The sequence below is a fragment of the Giraffa tippelskirchi genome, chromosome 12 (assembly GCF_054371585.1).
Source record: "Giraffa tippelskirchi isolate mGirTip1 chromosome 12, T2T-mGirTip1v1.2.pri, whole genome shotgun sequence".
NCBI lineage: Eukaryota > Metazoa > Chordata > Mammalia > Artiodactyla > Giraffidae > Giraffa > Giraffa tippelskirchi.
This window is the reverse complement of record NC_137286.1, coordinates 149100428-149119345: the sequence shown is the minus strand read 5'-3', so window position 1 is coordinate 149119345 and position 18918 is coordinate 149100428. Positions and strand designations below refer to the sequence as shown.

Genomic DNA, 18918 nt, shown 5'->3' with positions numbered 1-18918 from the left:
CGCGGAGAGGTTGACTTTGAGCTGAGCACAGTGCCTTTTCAGCTCAATGGGATCCAATGGAAAGACGCCCGTGGAGGGTTCGTGGGCAGGAGGAGAGCAGCACAGTACCCTGGTCGGCCGCGGGGGAAGCAGCGAGGGTCAGACGCAGGTCCTGTCGCACCCCCCGCACCGCGTTCCTCCGTGTTCCCACGCTCATTTCATAAAACCTACACGGAGCCCCAGTTTGCGTTTCCCCGGCCTGGTGAACGTGGCGATGCAATGGCATTGTGTGTGAGTGTGTGCATATGTGTGTTGCACACGTGCGCGCACTTTGTTGCCAGAGGAGGGAGGCGGAGGGGCTGACACTCAGGCCTGCAGACTGGCTCCTCGTGGACAGGATCCTCGAGGATCTCAAGCCTTGCCCTGTAGCAGAGAGGCAGGTCTCCACACTCTTCTCAAATGTCATTTTTGTTTGTTTGTTTGTTTCTTGTTTCTTTACAAAAACTAAAAGAAAACCACATACCCTGACCCTCTAGCTTAACATTTAAATAAGGAACTACTTAAGATCACAGAACAGAACTCTGTCCCTCTGCGGAGCGGTTACCAGCGTGACGCGTGTACACACATATGCTCTTTATTGCTAAGGATGGGTGTGCACTCACGCAGTCTGGGGCCCCCGCTCGGGGGGCTCCCTCGGAGTACGCAGCCCCGGACCGCCCTCCAAGACGCCTTTGGGCCGCTCTCTTCCTCTGCCGCTTACTGAAGAGAGTTTCCTGTGCGGAGAGAGATTTCCTTGAGAAATTCCAGGACTTCCGCTCCCGTGGGATCCCAGCAGCTCAGCTGGAGATGCCCTGGTGTGCGGGCAGTGAGGGGAGGGCTGTGAGCTACCAGGCAGTTTGCACGGAGGAAGAATGGGGAGGGTGGGTTTAGGGGAGGTTGTCGGTGAGCGAAGAGGGGGTGGGGAACCACAGCTTCAGAGGCAGGAGAGGCCGAGTCGTCTGAAAAGACCTGGGAAGAAGCTCCCAGGTGGGAGGTGCCTGCGGCGAGGGGTGTGTCTGCCCGCTGGTGCAGTGATCTCCCTGGGCCTGGGCACCGGGCCACGTGGGTGTGTGACAGTCCCCCTCACCCCAGTTACTTCTGGAAAGAGGCTCAGTCTCACTCAGTTCAGCTGAGGAAGGTGGGGAGCCCGCAGGTGGCTCCTGACCCCGGGACTGTGGGCTCTGGTGTGGGGCTCACAGGGTCCCCCTAGGATGGAGTCTCCTCTCGTCCAGAGCTGCTCTTGGCTCACGTGGGTCCTCCGAGTGGATTCGGTACTTCCCTTCTCACCAGGGGGACGACCCCTGTTATCACCACACCGTTGTTCCCTTTACCTGAAGATTTCCCAATATTTTGAAGGATCGTGTCCAGAACCGATTGTTTCAACTGTTGATCAGTTTTGGGGTGCTTCTTTCCTGGGGGAAAAATTAATAGAACAATCAAGTCTTTTGAAAGTTAAGGCAAGATGCCAAATGTCTTTTCAACTTCAGAAAACCATGAGCTCCGAGACAGCAGCGCCTTACAGGCTCATGACGCGGCTTGTGGCCTTGGGTAGGGCCGTGGAGACACCCTTCCTTCCAGCAAATATCACCAGTGAACACAGGTGCAAAAATGCGTTGTAGCAAACCGAATCCAACATATATAGAAATGAAACTGTCATGACCAACTGGGTTTATTCTGGGAATACAAGGCTGGTTCAACACTCAAAAATCAATCACGTGTAACTCATGACATAAACAGCATTAAAACAAAACAGTTGATCATTTCAAGAGATCAGTGATTGGATGATGACTTATGGACTGTAAGCTGTTATGCTAAAAGCAGTGACCCCTCTTTTTCTTGCCTCTTTTCTCTTGATGAGAGTGGATCGGCACCTATTCTAATGAATGGTTTTGTTGAATGAGAAGCTCACCCAGGCTTCTATGCATTGTCTCTGGCTGCCTCTGTGCCAGGTTGCAGTAAGCAGTGAGAGCAGGGGCCACGTTGCCCCCAGAGGCTAAATTATTTACTGTCTGGCTTTTTACCAAAGAAGTTCACTGTGCCTGCAACAGGTACCGAAACAGACTTGGCCAAAACTCAACACCCATTCACTATCAAAACGCTCAATAAACTAGGAGTAGAAGGGAACTTCTTCAACCTAATGAAAGGATTCTATTAAAAATGCCCACAGCTAACATCACCTTTAGTAAAAGCATCCTTAATGTTTTCACTCTAAGTTATGAAAGAATGTTCATTCTAACCACTCCTATGTAACATTCAACATTATATTGGAGCTGGGCAAGAAATAAGGTAAGAAAAATAAATAGAAGAGATATATATATGTGTGTGTGTATAAATAAAACTTCACAGATGATGTAATTACAAAGAAAATCCTGATGATTCTGCAGGAAGTTTCCTGGAACTGATGGGCGGATTGCCCAGGGTGATGGGTTACAGGATCAGTGTAAAACAATCACATTTCCATATGCTAGAAACAGACAACTAGAAATGAAAAGAAGTACCATTTGTAACAACAGCAAGAATTAGTAAATATGTAAATGTATGCAGGGTTTTAATCACCGATGAGAAGAGTCCCAGGAGACCTAAAGAAACGAAGTCACTGCAGGTTTGAAGATGAGATATTGTCCAGATGTTGGCTTCTTCCCAAGCGGTCTGTAGAGTTGTAGAAATCCCAATCAAAACCACATCTGATTTTTTTTTTGGTAGAAATTAAAAAGCTGTGTCTTAAATTTTTATGAGAAGACCAACCAGAAGAGCTAATTTGATTTAAAATCAAGACCAAAGTAGGAGGATTCACACTACCTGATTTCAAATATTGTAAACATGCACTGGCTGATACAGTGTGATACCAGAGAAAGAACAGATCTTATGTCAATGGGATATAAGAATCCAGAAATAGACCCACACACATGCCATTGACTGACACCATCTGGCAATTTAAGAGCAAAATGTCAGCAAAAGCAACTCAACAGAGGAAGCTGAGCTTGTTCAGCAAATGGTGTTGAAACAATGGAACCTTGTGTGAGAAAGACCAGTGCGAGATGTCAATACCTTTCATACTGTACACAATGAACTCGTAGTGGGTCATAGTCCCAAAGGTGGTGTGTTCACTACACCTCGTGTAGACATTCCGGAAGAGGCAACCTTGGAGGGACAGGAAACAGGCCAGGCCTTTTTAGGGCTGGGCAGGGGAATGAACTGACTACGCGGAGGCGTGGAACTTGGCCAGGGAGCTTTTCCGTATCTTGTTCTCGGTGCTGGAGACACGGTGGGGCTATGCATTTGTCAAAACTTGAGGAAGCGGGACGCTGAAGAAGATGGATTTCACTGCGTGTAAATTATACCTTCATAAAGGCCGGCAAGTCTCACAATAACGCCTGACATTTCTTACCAACAAGGCTCTGTTTGCCCAAGTTCTTTACCTGGACTTATTTAATCCTCACGAGAGCCCCGAGGTGAAGGCTCTATCGTGTGTGTATGCTCGGTCGTAGGCCCTAAAGGAGATCAGTCCTGAATATTCACTGGAAGGACTGATGCTGAAACTCCAATCTTTTGGCCACCTGATGCAAAGAGCCGACTCACTGGAAAAGACGCTGATGCTGGGAAAGATTGAGGGCAGGAGGAGAAGGGGACAAGAGAGGAGGAGATGGCTGGATGGCATCACCGACTCCATGGACATAAGTTTGAGCAAACTAGGAATTGGTGATGGACAGGGAGGCCTGGCGGGCTGCAGCCCATGGGGTCGCAAAGAGTCGGACACGACTGAGCGACTGAACTGAACAACAACATGGTCGGTCGTGTCCGACTCTCTGAGACCCCAGGGACTGCAGCCCGCCGGGCTCCTCTGTCCATGGGATTCTCCAGGCAAGAGTACTGGATGGAGTGGGTTGCCATTTCCTTCTTCAGGGGGTCCTCCTGACCCAGGGGTCAAACCTGCGACTCTTGCCTCTCCTGCGCTGGTAGGTGAATTATTTACCACTAGCCCCAGCCAAGCTCTGCTGGCCTCAGCTTACAGACGATGGCACAGAAGTTCGGGGCGGTGAGGCAACGGAACAAGATCAGGAGCAATTTCATGGAGGTGACTTTGTCTCCGGCAACTGGAGAAAGTTCTAGATGCTTCTGTGTCTCCAGGCGCTGGCTGCTGGCTTCCAGAATGATGATATCAGTTCCGCCGTGAACACACCCCGGCAAGGCAGACACCGCCTCATTGTTCTCTGCGGCAACGTTTCTGGCTCATTAAAAACGTGAGTGGAGCTGCCAAGAGGAAGGCAGGAAGGACTGGTGGGGAGCAGTCAGAGCCGCTCCCCCGCCCCAGGCGGCCTCTGGGAGACTCTGGTGGGGGCTCTCCCGGCGTCCCCAAGAGGGGCCCCTTGCAGTTTCCCGGGCTCTCGCCCCGGGACTCCCAGGTGGGGTACTCAGCTGCGGGGCCTCAGATCTCACATCCGAGAGCTGAGCTGTTGCCCTGGATGAATCTCGCTCCACGTTCCTGTCCGACGACCAGGCTCCAAGCAGACACACACTCTCCGCCCACAGATGAGCGCTGCCACGCTCCTGATGTGGCCCGCGGGCGCCCTGCCCGAGCATAGGTCAGCCCAGGCTCAGACGCGGGAGGAGGACCTGAGTGGTGGCTTCTCCGGGGCCGCAGCCTCCTCACAGGGTGCTTGGGTGGACTTGAAACTGGAATGGGCTCTGACCACCCAGGGCCGCAGCAGGTGTGTCCCGAGCAGCCCTCTTCTCGGAGACGTGGGTGTCACCCTCATGGGGCCGGGACCTGACAGCCCCGGAGAAAGGAACGCAGGAAGACGAGCCTCTCCAAGCCTCAGCCCACTTCCCAATCGGAGTAAAATGGCAACATATTAAACTTTATTTTGATTATTGTTTTACTCAGGAATCCTTGTTGGGGTTTACCCCATAGTTACCAGTTTGCTTTAAAATTCTGTCGATGTGAAACTCTCAGGCTTTACCAGTCACATCAACGATGCACATCAGCTTAACTCAGGCATTAAATTTATTTTTTGGTAACACTGCTTAGAAAGCAATACCCAAGCATGTGCTGTGTACGTAAAGTGATGCTGAAAGATTGGGAATAAAGGAAAGGAGATGAAAGACATATAATGAGGACCATAGAACACTGATAAATGAAATTGAAGGTTCAAAAAAAATGGAAAGATAGGCTCTTGGATTGGAAGAATTAGTACAGTTAAAATGGATATATTACTCAAAGCAAGTTACATATTTAACTCAATCAAATCAAATTACCCATGGCAGTTTTCACAGAACCAGAACAAATAATCCTAAAATTTATATGGAACCACAAAAGACCCAGAATTGCCAGAGCAATTCTGAGGAAAAGAACAAAGCTGGAGGCATAACCGTCCCAGGCTTCATATAAGTGCTACAAATACAGGAATCAAAGCCCTGCGGTGGGATGCAGAAGCAGACTCAGAGATCCATTTAACAGGAGAGAGCCTGGAAATAAACCCACACACCTACGGCCGATGAATCCCCGACAAAAGAGGCGAGACTACACAACAGAAAAAGGACAGTCTCTTCAATAAATGGTGCTGGGAAGACTGCACGGCGACATGTAAAAGAATGGAATTAGAACATTCTCTCTCTGTCAGGATTCAAGCATCTCGATGCTTGCTTCTCCTGGGGCTTCCTTAACGTGAACGCCAGCAGGGAGCTCAGGGAGCTTCCTGAACTGTGGTCCTCGCTCCGTGACATACGTAAATCCAAGAGTCCTGCTGCACACCTAAGCGTGTACAGTGAGGCGTGTCGGTTCTACCTTAATAAAACCGGAAGGAGGAGCGAAAATCATTATAATATTGCCTGAAGAGGCAAGTGACAGAGTTTATACCGTATGTTTCAACTATGTTTTAAACATAAGCTTTGAAAAATGACTGAAGGGAAAGAATAAAAGGAAAGATTTTGAAATGACGAAAAGAACGGCCTTTAAAATATAAGATGTCCAAACTCACTCTTAATTAGAAAATTGCAAATTAAAATAAGATGGGAGCACCCTCCTCAGCCAGCAGGTGGGCGGGAACCGACAAGCGTGAGCCTGCACGGGGGCGGGGGGGGACTGGACCCTCAGCCCCTCTCCTCCACGCTCGGGGTGCGAGCCAGGGAGGGCCTCCATTACCGTTATTGTGAAGACTGTCTGCAGTGCCTGAGGAGAGCTGTGAGTCACGGTCACCCTCGGGGCCACTGGTTCGGTAAGTCGTGTCAAAACTGGGTTCTTGCATGAAGACCATGGGAAAAAAGGGGGGAACATTTGCATGATTACGTATTTATCGACATCTTGGCTCATACTTTTTCTGTAGAAGTTTGGGTTAAAACGCCACTATTGTTTTCAGATTTTATTGGACAGTGTTTTGGGAAGTTATTATGTATAATGAATACCAGGGTCAGGCATTATCTGACTATTAAGGTTACATAGTCACTCCTTTTTTGACCCCCTTCCCAGTCCTAAGAATTTTCCCTGGAGATTCATCGCCAACAATAGGAAAATTCACACGTGTCAGGCTGTTCACTGCAGCAGTGTTTGCAGTGGTCGAAGCTGCAGAGGGTGGAAGCGAGTGAGAAGACTGTGCACGCTATCAGGGCACTAGTGTGGTTCACACACCCTGTGGGAGACCGTGCAGCCGTGTGGACTAGACGGAGACCATCCCCATGTGGAATGGTTTTCAGTTTTCAAGGTTGAGTGGAAAAAAAGGCTAGAGGAGATTTATGGTGTGAACCCCTTGAGCAATAAAGGAGGGACACACGAATATCCCTCATCTCCTCCTCTGTGCAAAAGGAGACCCAGCAAGGACCGGGCGCAGCTGACAGGACTGGCCCCCTGCGGCCGGGTGAGGGCATGGCGAGGGAGCCTTGTCTGTTCCTTTTTCTATAGCTGTGACTTCCAGAACCACGGTGATGTGCCGCAGAGTCAAACGTAAATAAAGTGAAGTGAAGTCGCTCAGTTGTGTCTGACCCTTTGCGACCCCATGGACTGTAGCCTGCCAGGCTCCTCCATCCGTCCATGGGATTCTCTAGGCAAGAATACTAGAGAGGGTTGCCATTTCCTTCTCCAGGGGATCTTCCTGACCCAGGGATCGAGCCTGGGTCTCCCGCATTGTAGGCAGACGCTTTACTGTCTGAGCCACCAGGGAAGTCCGTAAATAAGTGTTTATAATTAATGGGAAGAAGGGACCAACATGGAAAGCAAGCAGCAGCCGGGAGCTGATGACGGAGAGAAGCCACACGTGGAGCGCCTGGTGGGGGGCAGCCCCGGGCCGCACTGAATCACGGGTGTCCTTCTGTAGCGGGGAGCCTGGGTCTTCTCTAGGGTCGGGGGGGACAGCATCCTGAATCCAGGACAGAGCAAGTGATTGAATACGTTGTGGAAAGTGGGAGCCAGGTTTCCAACAAAGTGGTGCCAAAAGGAGCTTCAGGAAGGGTCCTGAAAGGACCCTGTGATGCTCGAGGGGTGCACTGTGGTTTTAGAGAGAAACAAAGGGAGCAGGGAGGGGGACAGGGGACCCCGCACAGAGGTGCGTGTCTGTGCATGTGGACGCCGGTGGGTGCGGGCGGTGTCTGAGCCTGCTTCTGCCCCGGACGTGCTGTGGTGCCAGAGAGTGAGGACATGCCTGAAAGGCTGGGGCGACAAAGGACAGAAAAACTAAAGAGAAGGCGTTCGCAAGGCAAGTTTGGGGCAATGTGGACAAGAAAATAACGACATTAACGTGCTAAAATTGGCAAAATAGAGTAAATATTTATGAGTGTGAATGCATATTGCTGCTGCTGCTGCTAAGTCGCTTCAGTCGTGTCCGACTCTGTGCGACCCCATAGACGGCAGCCCATCAGGCTCCGCCGTCCCTGGGATTCTCCAGGCAAGAATACCGGAGTGGGTTGCCATTTCCTTCTCCAGTGCATGAAAGGGAAAAGTGAAAGTGAGGTCGCTCAGTCGTGTCCGACTCTTCGCGACCCCATGGACTGTAGCCTACCAGGCTCCTCCGTCCATGGGATTTTCCAGGCAAGAGTACTGGAGTGGGGTGCCATTGCCTTCTCCGGAATGCATATTAAGAAGCATTTAAATACGCACATACATGCACACATGTTTATAAAGGGCAAGCTCTTTCTGAAACCAGAATCCCAATCGATGAGCAGAGAAGCATGATAGGAACAGAACGCCACCACTTGGCCAACACCACACCGGCCTGCGGGCAATCCGCACAAGTCCGAGTGTGGGATGCCTTCTGAGACGTTAGAAATATCAGCCCTCTCCCTGCTCTGTGTTCCAAACGCCAGCCGCCAGCTCCCTGGAGAGACTGGGGGCCAGGCTGAAGTGCAGCTCCCCAGGCCCCGCCTGCAGAGACACAGCGGTGATCTTCGGAAAGCAGCCTCGCTCTCCAGCCAGGGCTGTTCATCCCGGGAGGAGGCGTCTCCGTCTGCACCCTGCAGTCCCCCCACCGCGTCTGAGCTCAGGGGTGGGCCCGCCGGCGTGTGTTTACCATTATTGAGAATTTTGTCCTCGGTCTCCAGAGATATTGGTGACAAGTCTGCAGACTCGTGTAAACCCTCAGGAGCACTGAGTTGGTTGCTCTCATCAATGCTGGCATCTTGATGAGGAGCATGGAAAAAACGGGGGAAGGCATGAATGCAGGGATGCCCTGACCCACACTGCGCTTTGGAACCTGAGGCGGGGACGCTAACACAGTTTTCAGCTTCTCCTGACAACGTGCTCTAGTGAGTCAACACGCACAGGCGGGCGCTCTCTGACCTCCGGGAACCCAGCTGTTGGGCGGACATTCCGAGAGCTAATCCCAGGAGCTGGCATTGATGTCTGGATGCAGAATTTCAAGAAAACGCTGACCTTCCCTGCTGCTGAATGCACCCGTGCTCTGCTGTAGATTTCAGACACACGGCTCTCACCATCGTTGAGGGTTAACCGAGTGTTCTGTTTGGACCTCAGGGCGCTAATTCCCTTTTCTGTGTATGTTTGGGCCACGCTAAGCTGCAAATTACGGGAGATGGTGAAGGACAGGGAAGCCTGGCGTGCTGCAGTCCATGGGGTCGCAAAGAGTCGGACACGACTGAGTGACTGAACAATAACAAAACTGCACTGGGAAAAGCACACTGTTTTGTTCGCTACCAACTCCGTGGCCGGGGGCCAGTCCATTCTGACCCTAGTTTTGTCCCCTGTCGGCTGGGGTCATAGTCCCCGCCCTTGCTCTCAGGAGGCTTAGGGGAGCGTCACACTCGCCGGGTAGTTGAAAGCTCCAACCTGCATGCATCCTGGGGTCCTGCAGCAGCTAAACCCTACATGCACCCCAAGCACCAGGCCTCTCCTGTACGTGCCCCCGGAGACCACCCGGAGTACAGGAGCTTGTCTCTGCGCGTCTGGGTTTGACCTTCCTGCCTCGGGAAGATTACAGAAATATGGGGCTACTGTGTCCTTCACATCTCCATCTGCTTTTGCCCCAGGAGTAGCTGACCTCAGAGATGCTGCCAAGACGGGACTGTGCATACACCCCACAGACCTCCGGGAATACGGGCAATTAAGGCTTGAAAAAGTGTATACTTGCTTTTCTCTGTGAATAATCTTGTTGATAACGTTGTTCCACTATTTTGCATTTTAGACATTGATGATCTATTTGGCTCCATCATCTCCTGGACTAGAATTTCATCTTGGGAAAAGCACACAAGGACACATGTTAAACCCTTCTTCTCTGCGCAGTCCTAAGGCAGTCGGTGAAAGCAGGACTGGACACAGGGACTCAAGGACACGGGGTTTCTAAAAACCTTGTCCAGGGGTGGGGAGACCATCACCTCCCTAAGTAACTTCTGGAAACCTGAGCTTATCTGGGTACCCTGGACACACCTGCTGGAGACAAGATGCTGGAAACCTGACCCTGAGTGGTCAGGATTCTCCTTTCTGCCTCAGGGGCCGCTCTGTCCCCTCTGAGACATCCTGCCTCTGTGAGCTGCGCCCCGGCAGGCAGGCAGGCAGGAGCGAGCATCTTTCCTGATTTCTACCCAAGGTGGCCTGCTTTCTGCCTGTGCATCCTCGGCCTGCCCAGGGAGGGTCTAACACGGACTCTGGATTTGGCGTCGGACAGCCCTGGACCACATCCGGCTCTGTGCTCACCGGATGTCCTCTGACACACGTGTCTCTCGGGCCTCGGGCTTCCTCGTCTGTACGACGGGGTCTGCGCTTATCTCATCATGATTTGTTTGAGGTTCAAACGAAGCCGTGCGTGTAGGACACGGTTAACACAGTCAGGGACCGGGGCGGGGGCTACATGAACACACATCAGTGCCGAGCCCCAGCTTCGAACCCTGCGGCCAAGCTGACCTGCCTGTCCACGCGCTGGGTTTGTGCTGACTCCAGCCCAGCGGGGTGACCCACCCGCCCCGGTTTGCCCTGCTTTTCCTGTTTTAGCAAGAAAGTCCCACATCCCAAGAGCCCCTCTGTCCCAGAAAGGAGGCCGACTGGTCCCCCGGTTCCAGCTCACGTGGAGACACACGGAAATGTCTACACCTGCGGGCGTCATACACATAATTGTCTCTGGAAAAACCCCAGGTAGAGATGAGCCCAACAGTCATGCAAGGTGAGAAAAGCCTGTGCTCTTAAACCTCGTGTATTTTCTAACTTAAACTTTCCTTTTAGAGAAATGAGATGTTGAACGGACAACGACCAGACCTGCATCATACAGGGAGCACCCTGACCCCCGTGTGAGCGCCCGCAGGGCAGCTGGGGGCCTCTGGACGTCACACCTGCAGGACGCTGACCGCCGTTCCCCGCAATGGTCCCAGAGACCAGACACCCGCCGCGGGCGCCGTCAGACCCTCCAGGACAGCATGAGTCACAGCCGCTCCCTGACCTGGCAGAGCAGGGTTCTCCCCAAGCAGGCACCTGACCCCCGGTCCCGGGACTGCGGGTCTAACCAGCAGCCCCGCTCAGCGGGCATCCCCGTCACAGCTCCAGTCTCGTGGGGCCTCAGACTCAGCCCTCTCCCCTACCTGTGTGCCTTCACCAGGTTATCTGGGCGACGACCCCCAGCCACCCACCCCGCCCAGACGCAGCCGTGTTTGAGAGGAGGAGGTAGGTTCCTTACCAAATACTCCAGTTATATCCTCCTGAAATTTTGTATTTTTCATTGTAGCAGTTGTACCTGGGGTGGGGAAATAAAAACCCTAGTAGGTTAACAGCGTTCCTTGAACTGGCACCGACTTCTCTCTAAATAGGCTTGGTTTTGTGGGCCCACCAGCTCACTCAAGGGGAGGGAGCCCTGCATGGGGTCTGGGAACTCAGGGCTCGTCTGGAAGGAGGCTGGAGGGTGAGGACAGGTGGCCCTGCTCTGGGAACTGACCCCGCTCCTGGGCAGGCTCGCTGGCACCGCCCTCAGGGAGGGCAAGAAGGGGCACACGCGTCCTTCTGTGAAAACCACTCTCCTCCCCGATGACCGGTTCCAGCTGCGAGCCTGTCTGGGGGCTGAGGACGTGACGTGGAGGAAGGGAGACAGGCATGGGCGCCTGCCCTCTGCCCCTCTAGTTGGGGACCTAGAGAGCCTGGTTCCTGCGGCTCCTCGTCTGTAAACAGCGATCCCGGGGGGCTCAGTCCCTGGGGGCTGGCCTCTGGAATCCAGTCCTCCGTGGGGCCCTGGACCCCTGGCTCCACCTTCCTGGCCTTGCTGACCTGAATCAGCTGTGCAGGGCCAGGCTGGGTGCGGAGACCCTGAGCACCAGTCCCCGCTGCACCCCCAGGGTGCCTCCCAGTCTTCTCAGAGCTGGTGTCGGGGTCCACGTCCTCCACTCAAGGTCAAGATCAGCCCCGTCCTCCAGCCAGGGGGCAGACCAGAGAGCAGACGGCCGCCCCCGGGACCCCCGGGACCCCCAGGGCCCCCGGGAGACCAGAGAGCAGACGGCTGCCCCTGGGACCCCCAGGATCCCCGGGACCCCCGGGAGACCAGAGAGCAGACGGCCGCCCCCAGAACCCCCAGGATCCCCAGGAGACCAGAGAGCAGACGGCCGTCCCCGGGACCCCTGGGACCCCAAGGACAGCAGAGAGCAGACGGCCACCCCCCAGGACCCCGGGAGACCAGAGAACAGACAGCCGCCCCCCAGGACCCCGGGAGACCAGAGAGCAGACGGCCGCCCCCCAGGACCCCGGGGAGACCAGAGAGCAGACAGCTGCCCCTGGGGCCCCCGGGACCCCAAGGAGAGCAGAGAGCAGACGGCTGCCACCGGGACCCCCGGGACCCCAAGGAGAGCAGAGAGTAGACGGCTGCCCCTGGGACCCCCGGGAGACCAGAGAGCAGATGGCTGCCCCTGGGACCCCCAGGACCCCCGGGAGACCAGAGAGCAGACCACCGCCCCCAGGACCCCCAGGACCTCTGGGAGACCAGAGAGCAGACAGCCACCCCCAGGAGCCCCGGGCAAGGCCACCTTCCCATTACTGCACACAGCGTTCAGGTGGTGTCTGCCTGCATTCAAGTTCCAGCACTAAACCAATGACGACGCTGATTTTGAAATGGTTTTAATGACGGACAATCTGCATAGCAATCGCTCATCTGCACACACGCGGGCTCAGAACAATGCAGGAAAACTGCACAGAAAGGTCTGTGCTGTGATGACAATCGCTTCCCAGTGTGCTGACCTCCGTCAGTGCTGCAAACAAAAGTACAGTCCTCTTCGGAGGCAACGTTAGCGAGTCATTACGGATGGGCACAGCTGCTCCTGCGAGCACTTTGTTAAAAATATTCCTCTCATTTCGCGTCTGTCCCTAATTATAATGGAGCCATTGTGCAAGCCCGCCCGCGCGCGTGTGCAGAGAAATATTGATGTTTGGTGACATCCGCCCGGCCTGTGCAGCGCGCTGTCACGCGTGGCTGCCGCGCCCTGTCCTCCTGCCGTCCCGGGTCCACCGGCCCTGTGCCCGTGCGGGGACGACGCTGCTCGCTCCGTGTCTGCACAGTGCGCGTCCGGGCCCCCGGGACGGGCTCGCCGTGGAGCGCCGCGGGCGTGCTCTGCTCCATCCGGGGAAACAGGACGGGGACCTCTGCCCTCGCGGGGCCCAGGGCTGCCCCCTTCCCGGCCTCGGGGTCAGGCCAGCCCGGTGTCCACCGGGGCTGGAGGCCGAGAGCAGAGACCGCGCCCCGGGACCGGCCCTGAGCTCCCTCGGGGTCAGGCCAGCCCGGTGTCTGCCGGGGCTGGAGGCTGAGAGCAGAGACCATGGCCCTGAGCTCCCTCGGGGTCGCCGTGGACGCTCTGTCGGGATGAGGAGCCGGACGGACTCATGGCTGCGTCGGGAGACTCGGGTCGGTCCTGGCGGGAGCCATTCCTACGGGTGCTGGGGGCCGGGGAGTCACAAAAGGAGCGAGCAGGGGGGAGTCACCGAGGGGTGAGCCCCATCCCCACCTGTCACAGATCCTGCACCCCAGCACCCAGAGGATGCCTCCTTGTAGGCCCCTCAAAACTCAGCCTCCTGAGGAAACACCGCTGGAGACACCAGCTTCTTCACGGCGAGGTCAGGCAGGGGACCCTCACCCTCCCACCCAGACCTGAGTGGGCTGGGCCTCCCCCGGGTCACCCTGGGCCAGGCCGAGGCTGCGTCCTTCTCTCGGGGGAGCCGCCCGGGCCCTGTGGTGACCTCCAGGGCTGCTCGTCTGCTCGGCGCTGGGCAGGGGAGCCTGGCAGGTTCTCTTTCCTTGGGCTTGTCCCTCTGAGGGTGGGAGGGGGCCTGGGCTCAGGTCTCCCGGCAGGAAAGTGGGGTCACGGGGACCCTGCCCCCGCACCTCCTAGGGCAGCGAGTCACATCCCAGGAGGGAGCCCGTCCACTGTCGCCTTCCTCGACCCAGGGGTCAGGATGCAGCGGCCGGAGCCCAGCGGGGCTGGCCTGGGTGGGATTCGAACCCACTGCCTGTAAAGGATGGTCTGAGACCCGGGGGGAGGTTTGGGCGTGGGCCGGGATTGGCCCCTGCTCGGGAGTTTTCTTCATTTTGTTAGTGTTTCGGTAACGCTGAAGGTGCGTAAAAGAATAATGCCCTTATCTTAGCGAGACGCGTTTGCAGGGAATCGTAAGACATTTTGGGCGATGCTAAAATACTCCAATAACCACAAAAGTGTGTGTGTGTGCAAAACAAGCTGGCAAAATGTACACGACTGAAACCAGGTAATGGAGTTTCTTTCCAAGACCCCTCTACCTTTGGGTAATCTAGAAATTTCCATCATAAAAGTTAAAGTATATAATGCATGCTACTGTCCCATGGAGTGTGGGATCCGAAAAACTCTTCGAATATAGGATAGCTGTGCAGCTTGCTCCGTCCTCCAGGAATAAGTGGTAAGTCGGGGGAGGCGCGCAGGGGAAGGGTCTGGGGGAGCCCCACGCCCCTGGACTGTCCCGGTGGCCCCATTGCCTCCCGGCCACGACCGCCCCCGAGGCTGTACCTGAGGTCACGTTGACCAGCTGGAGCTTGGCTCCCTGCCCGCAGTAGAGCAGCAGGACCAGGAGGGTCACTCCCGTGGTGGCCGCCATGCCCGTCCAGCAGAAGGAGGACCCTCTCCTGAAGGCCCCTCAGTGTCTCCCGCCTCGGTCTCCAGGACACAGCGGAATGTCCAGGGTGTGTGACATCACGGCAGGAGGGGAGCTGGGTCCTGCCCGTGTGTGGGGGGTCGTGACAGGGAAGAGGGGGCCCCCCGGGGATGTGGGGAGCGGGGACCCTTCTCCTCACCCCTGGTGAGGTCCTCCCTCAGGCCCGTCGGCCCTGGGACTCGGCAAAACCCAACAATCCAGCTTCGGGCAAAAGAGGTGTTTGGAAGGAGGCTGGGGCTCACCGAGCTGCAGGGCAGCGGGGCTGGTGCCCAGGCCTCCCCACACCCCCAGGGCCCCGCGGCGCAGCCCCTCTGCACCCCTGGGGGAGCCTCGCTCCACTCACACCAGTGACACGACCCCACGGCAAGCCCTGTGGTGGTTCAGCTGGGCCTGTGTGTGCCGCGTGTGGCCCCTCACGCAGTTGCGTCCGGCGCTTGTGGCCCCATGGACTGCAGCCCACCAGGCTCCTCTGTCCATGGGATTCTCCAGGCAAGAATACTGGAGTGGGCGGCCATTTCCTCCTTCAGGGGCTCTTCCCGACCCAGGGATCGAACCCACGTCTCCTGCATTGGCAGGCGGACTCTGTCGCTGAGCCTCCAGGGAACCCTGTGGCCATAAGCCATCCCACATCCCAGTCCTGGACCACCTCTTGTGTCTGGGGTCGGAGTGGGGTGGCTGGTCTACCCAGGGCAGGGTGGGATCAGGGGGACAGTGCTCCAGGGTGGTGGTCCTGGATGCACAACAGCCGTGCTCGCTAAGCCCGGGACGGACCTGAAAGGTGGTTCCCCGGCTGGAGGACCTTGGCTTTTTCTCATTGAGGGTACCGGGAACTAATGCAGACGTGTGCACAGCAGTCTACCTTGAGGAGCAGCCCGGAGGCTGCTGCGAGCGTTTGCAGCGCCCGTGGCCTTATTACATTTAAACAGAGCTCACATTTGCAGGCGGCGTGGTGGGTTCCGCGTCCTACGTGAGTCAGTCAGTGGTCTGAGGACACGCAGACCAGTGGTCTGAACACTTTCCATTCGAGTGTGGTCCTTGGACCAGCATCCTCAAAGGGAAAACGGCACCATGGAAGGGCCCACAGTCCGACCCACTGTCTGCACCGGCCAGAGGCAGCAGGGAAGCCAGCGTCCACAGTGACCGTCCAGGAGGGGGAGTACCTCCCACAGCAAACCGAGGAGGTGGAAGCTTGGCCACAGTAACCAGCCCGGGAGGTGAAGCTGTCTCAGGCACCATCCAGGTCGGCCCCCGCCTGGCCCAGATCAGGAACCGACAGTTTCCCGTGGTTTAGGCTCCACTTCCAGCTCAGACCAAGCCGAGCCAGCTGGCTCGCACACAGGAAGCTCTGGACGTTCCCCTGCGAGGCTGTGGGCAGCCCCGTCTCGGGGCTCGAAACACGCAGAGCTGTCATCTTGCGGATTCTGGAGGCAGAAGCCCCGGCCGGGGTCCCTGGGCAAGTTTGTCTCCCCTCCCGCCCCCGGGAGGCACCGCTTTCCTGGGCTCTGGTCCTCGCCCTCCCTTCTCGAAGCCCGTCCCGCCCACTCTGCGTGACTTGCAGAGCCCTGGATGGTGCCTGCGTGTGTCAGCCTGACTGGGCCACTCCGTCTGCATGAATGGGACAATATTCTGGATGTTTCTGTGAGGCTGTCCAGAGTGAGATTTATGTTTAAAGTGGGGGGCTTTGCAGTTACAGTAAGACATATACTCTATGATTCCACTTACATGAAATACTTGAAGTGGTCCGGTTCATAGAGACAGAAAGCAGAAGGGTGGCGGAGGGGTGGGATGGTGACTCTTTAAAGGGGACAGACTTTCTGTTTCACAAGATAAAGAGAATTATGGGGCTGTTTCGATTAAACAGTTTAACTAGTTTGTGTAAAATGTGAAATTACAGAGTTGAAACTTGGTGGAAATGGGCTTTTTAGAAGCTAATAATTCTAAGTATATTCTGCTCTTCAAATAAATGTCTTTTTTTCTAAAAAGGAGCTATGGGGATAGATGGGGGTGATGACTGAACAGCCACAAGACTGTACTTTATATCTCTGAACCTTACACTTAAGTGTGCTTGTAGTGTTCAATTTTATGTTGTTTTCCAAATTGGGAGGGAAAAATATACAGAGATAAAGTTCATGGAAGAGTCTGTGGCATGTATTAAATACTCAATAAATGCTAGGTATGAAAGGAAATTAAAAAACTAAACTGGGCTATTGTGGGTGGGCCTTGTCCAATCAGTTGAAGGCCTGGGTAGAGGAAAAAAAAGACTGAAGTTCCCCAAGCAAGAGGGACTCGTGCAGGTGGAAGGCAGCTCCAGCTCTTCCCTAGGTCTCCAGCTTGCTTGCCTGCCCTGCCATCACAGTTGTGAGTCAGTGCCTTAAAATAAATCTCTATATATACACCTACAGGCTTCCTGTGGAAGACAGGTTAGATTGACTTCTAACAGTCCATCCCAGAAATCAATCCTGAATATTCATTGGAAGGACTGATGCTGAAACTCTAATACTTTGGCCACCTGATGTGAAGAACTGACTCAGAAAAGACCCCGATGCTGGGAAAGATTGAAGGCAGGAGGAGAAGGGGACGACAGAGGATGAGATGGTTGGATGGCATCACCGACTCAATGGACATGGGTTTGAACAAGCTCCCGGAGATAGTGATGGACAGGGAAGCCTGGCGTGCTGCAGTCCATGAGGTCACAAAGAGTCGGACGTGACTGAAGTGGCTGAGTACACATACACGAATGTATTTTAGGATAATCTGGTCTATATCTGCAAAATATTTTGCTGGAATTTGTGTGAAAGCTGTATATCAATTTGAGGAGAATTGTTAAATGTTTTTTTCGACCTGAATTGATATGACTGAATGACTCTTTCTTCATTAGCTTGCTAAGATAGCCAATCATACTGAGAAATTTCTATAGTTTTATCTTTTTATCACTGATTGTTTTCTCTTTTCTCCATTCTGCTGTTGAGCCCATCTTGTGAGTTTTGAATTCTTTTCAGATGCAGTATTTGTTGATTCTGAAATGTCTGTATGCTTCTGCCTTGTATTTTCTCTTTGTTTGCTGAAACCTTCTCTGTCGTTGTTGAGACTTTCTATTTTTTCATTCGTTTCCACTGTGTTTGTAAATGCTTGTTGAAGCATTTTTGCCGTCGCTGGTCCCACCTCCTCTTCAGAGACGTCTCGCGCTTGTTATTTCAGTGCTGGCATCTGTTGAGCTTCTGTTCTGGTCCCACTTGTTTTCCTGGTTCTTGGTGTGGCAGACAATCGTCCATGGAAGCGTGGATGGTGTGTGGATCATCTTATAAGATGTGGATCTCTTTGAAACCTGTCCATGAGCAGGCAGATGGCTGACCCCAGGCTGGGGTGCTGTATTACTGTCAGCTGGACTGGAAGCCTGGGTTCCCCGCCCAGCTTGCTCCACCACGACCCCAGAGGTGGGTTGGCTGCCTTGTCTTCAGCTCCACGATGGTGCAAGCCAACTTCTGCTGGGGGGCTGGGGACAGGGTCCAAATTTCCTCTGTGCTGTTTGGCTAGAGACAAGCCGTTACCGTGGAGACACTGCTGACCTTGGGAAGCTGACCTGTCTCCTGGTCCTTAGGCTGGAGAGCAGGCTTTTGCGTTCGGATCTCTGGGTGTTTCCAGGTTGGCCACTTTCTCTGGTGCCCGGTGAGAGCCCTGGGCCAAACCGTAGATCTGGGGGCTTCAGGCCAGGCTGGTCCTCAGGTCCTCGACCATCTGAGTCATCTGCTCCTTCCAGAGGCCTCCCATGGTTGCTTTGTCTGTGACGTCCAGGCCTTTCCGTGGTACCTAGTGGGAAGAACAGGAAAAGGACATCTGCTCCAATGTCCACGTGGCAGGAGACCATGAAGGCTCTCTGTGAAACGTGGGGGCCCGCGTCCCGCTGGGTTATGCTTTGGAGCAGCCATGGTCAAGAGGTCAGCTCCGGTCACAGGGCTGACTTACTCCCCAGCTCAGCCGCTTACAGGCTGGTCCCACGGGGACGGCCGTCCCCAAGAGGCTGAGTCATTTGCCTCTGGCTCACGCCACCCTGCTGGGGTCTGGGTGGGCGGCGACCCTGGTCCCAGCAAGTCCTGAGATCGTCTTCAAAGCATGTTTGCAGTTGTCTTCACTTGTGAAATATCCAGTGGACCCGAAGCTTGGCAAAGGCCATATGATCAATTGCTTTAAAGCGGGAGTGAGGCTGGCTCTTATAACGTAAACTCTTCTAAGTGAAAGAATGAAAGGACTGTAACTGGAGAAGTGCGCAGTGGGCAGCGCTCTGCTCCCTGCAGACACGTCACCACTGACAGCCCTCTGCCCGG

General features: G+C 54.8%; 1 protein-coding gene across 6 annotated transcripts; it reads right to left on the bottom strand.

The window, feature by feature from the left end:
• Positions 1-597: 597 nt before the first annotated feature.
• On the bottom strand, positions 598-14590 carry SPACA7 (sperm acrosome associated 7). 6 transcript variants are annotated; one of them, XR_014071675.1, is made up of 7 exons: positions 14452-14590; positions 11121-11177; positions 9584-9689; positions 8514-8614; positions 6161-6256; positions 1139-1430; positions 598-752 (listed from the first exon to the last, which is right to left on the bottom strand). XR_014071675.1 is itself a non-coding variant. In XM_081551501.1 (7 exons), exons 1-7 carry the CDS (start codon positions 14537-14539, stop codon positions 736-738), a joined length of 546 nt encoding a protein of 181 aa, XP_081407627.1. In that variant the 5' UTR covers positions 14540-14590; the 3' UTR covers positions 598-735. The 6 variants fall into 6 exon arrangements, 3 of the variants coding, with proteins under 3 accessions (XP_081407627.1, XP_081407626.1, XP_081407628.1); XR_014071674.1 differs by having other exon boundaries at positions 8514-8621; positions 9588-9689; XM_081551501.1 differs by having other exon boundaries at positions 1350-1430.
• Between the last annotated feature and the right edge of the window lie 4328 nt (positions 14591-18918).

Coding starts and splice junctions, on each gene's coding strand:
- SPACA7 (XM_081551500.1), bottom strand. CDS start 14,539: ATGGCGGCCACCACGGGAGTGACCCTCCTGGTCCTGCTGCTCTACTGC. Junction 11,178..14,451: donor GCTGGTCAACGTGACCTCAG/GTACAGCCTCGG, acceptor TCCCCACCCCAG/GTACAACTGCTACAATGAAA. Junction 6,257..8,513: donor GGACAAAATTCTCAATAATG/GTAAACACACGC, acceptor TCTTCATGCAAG/AACCCAGTTTTGACACGACT.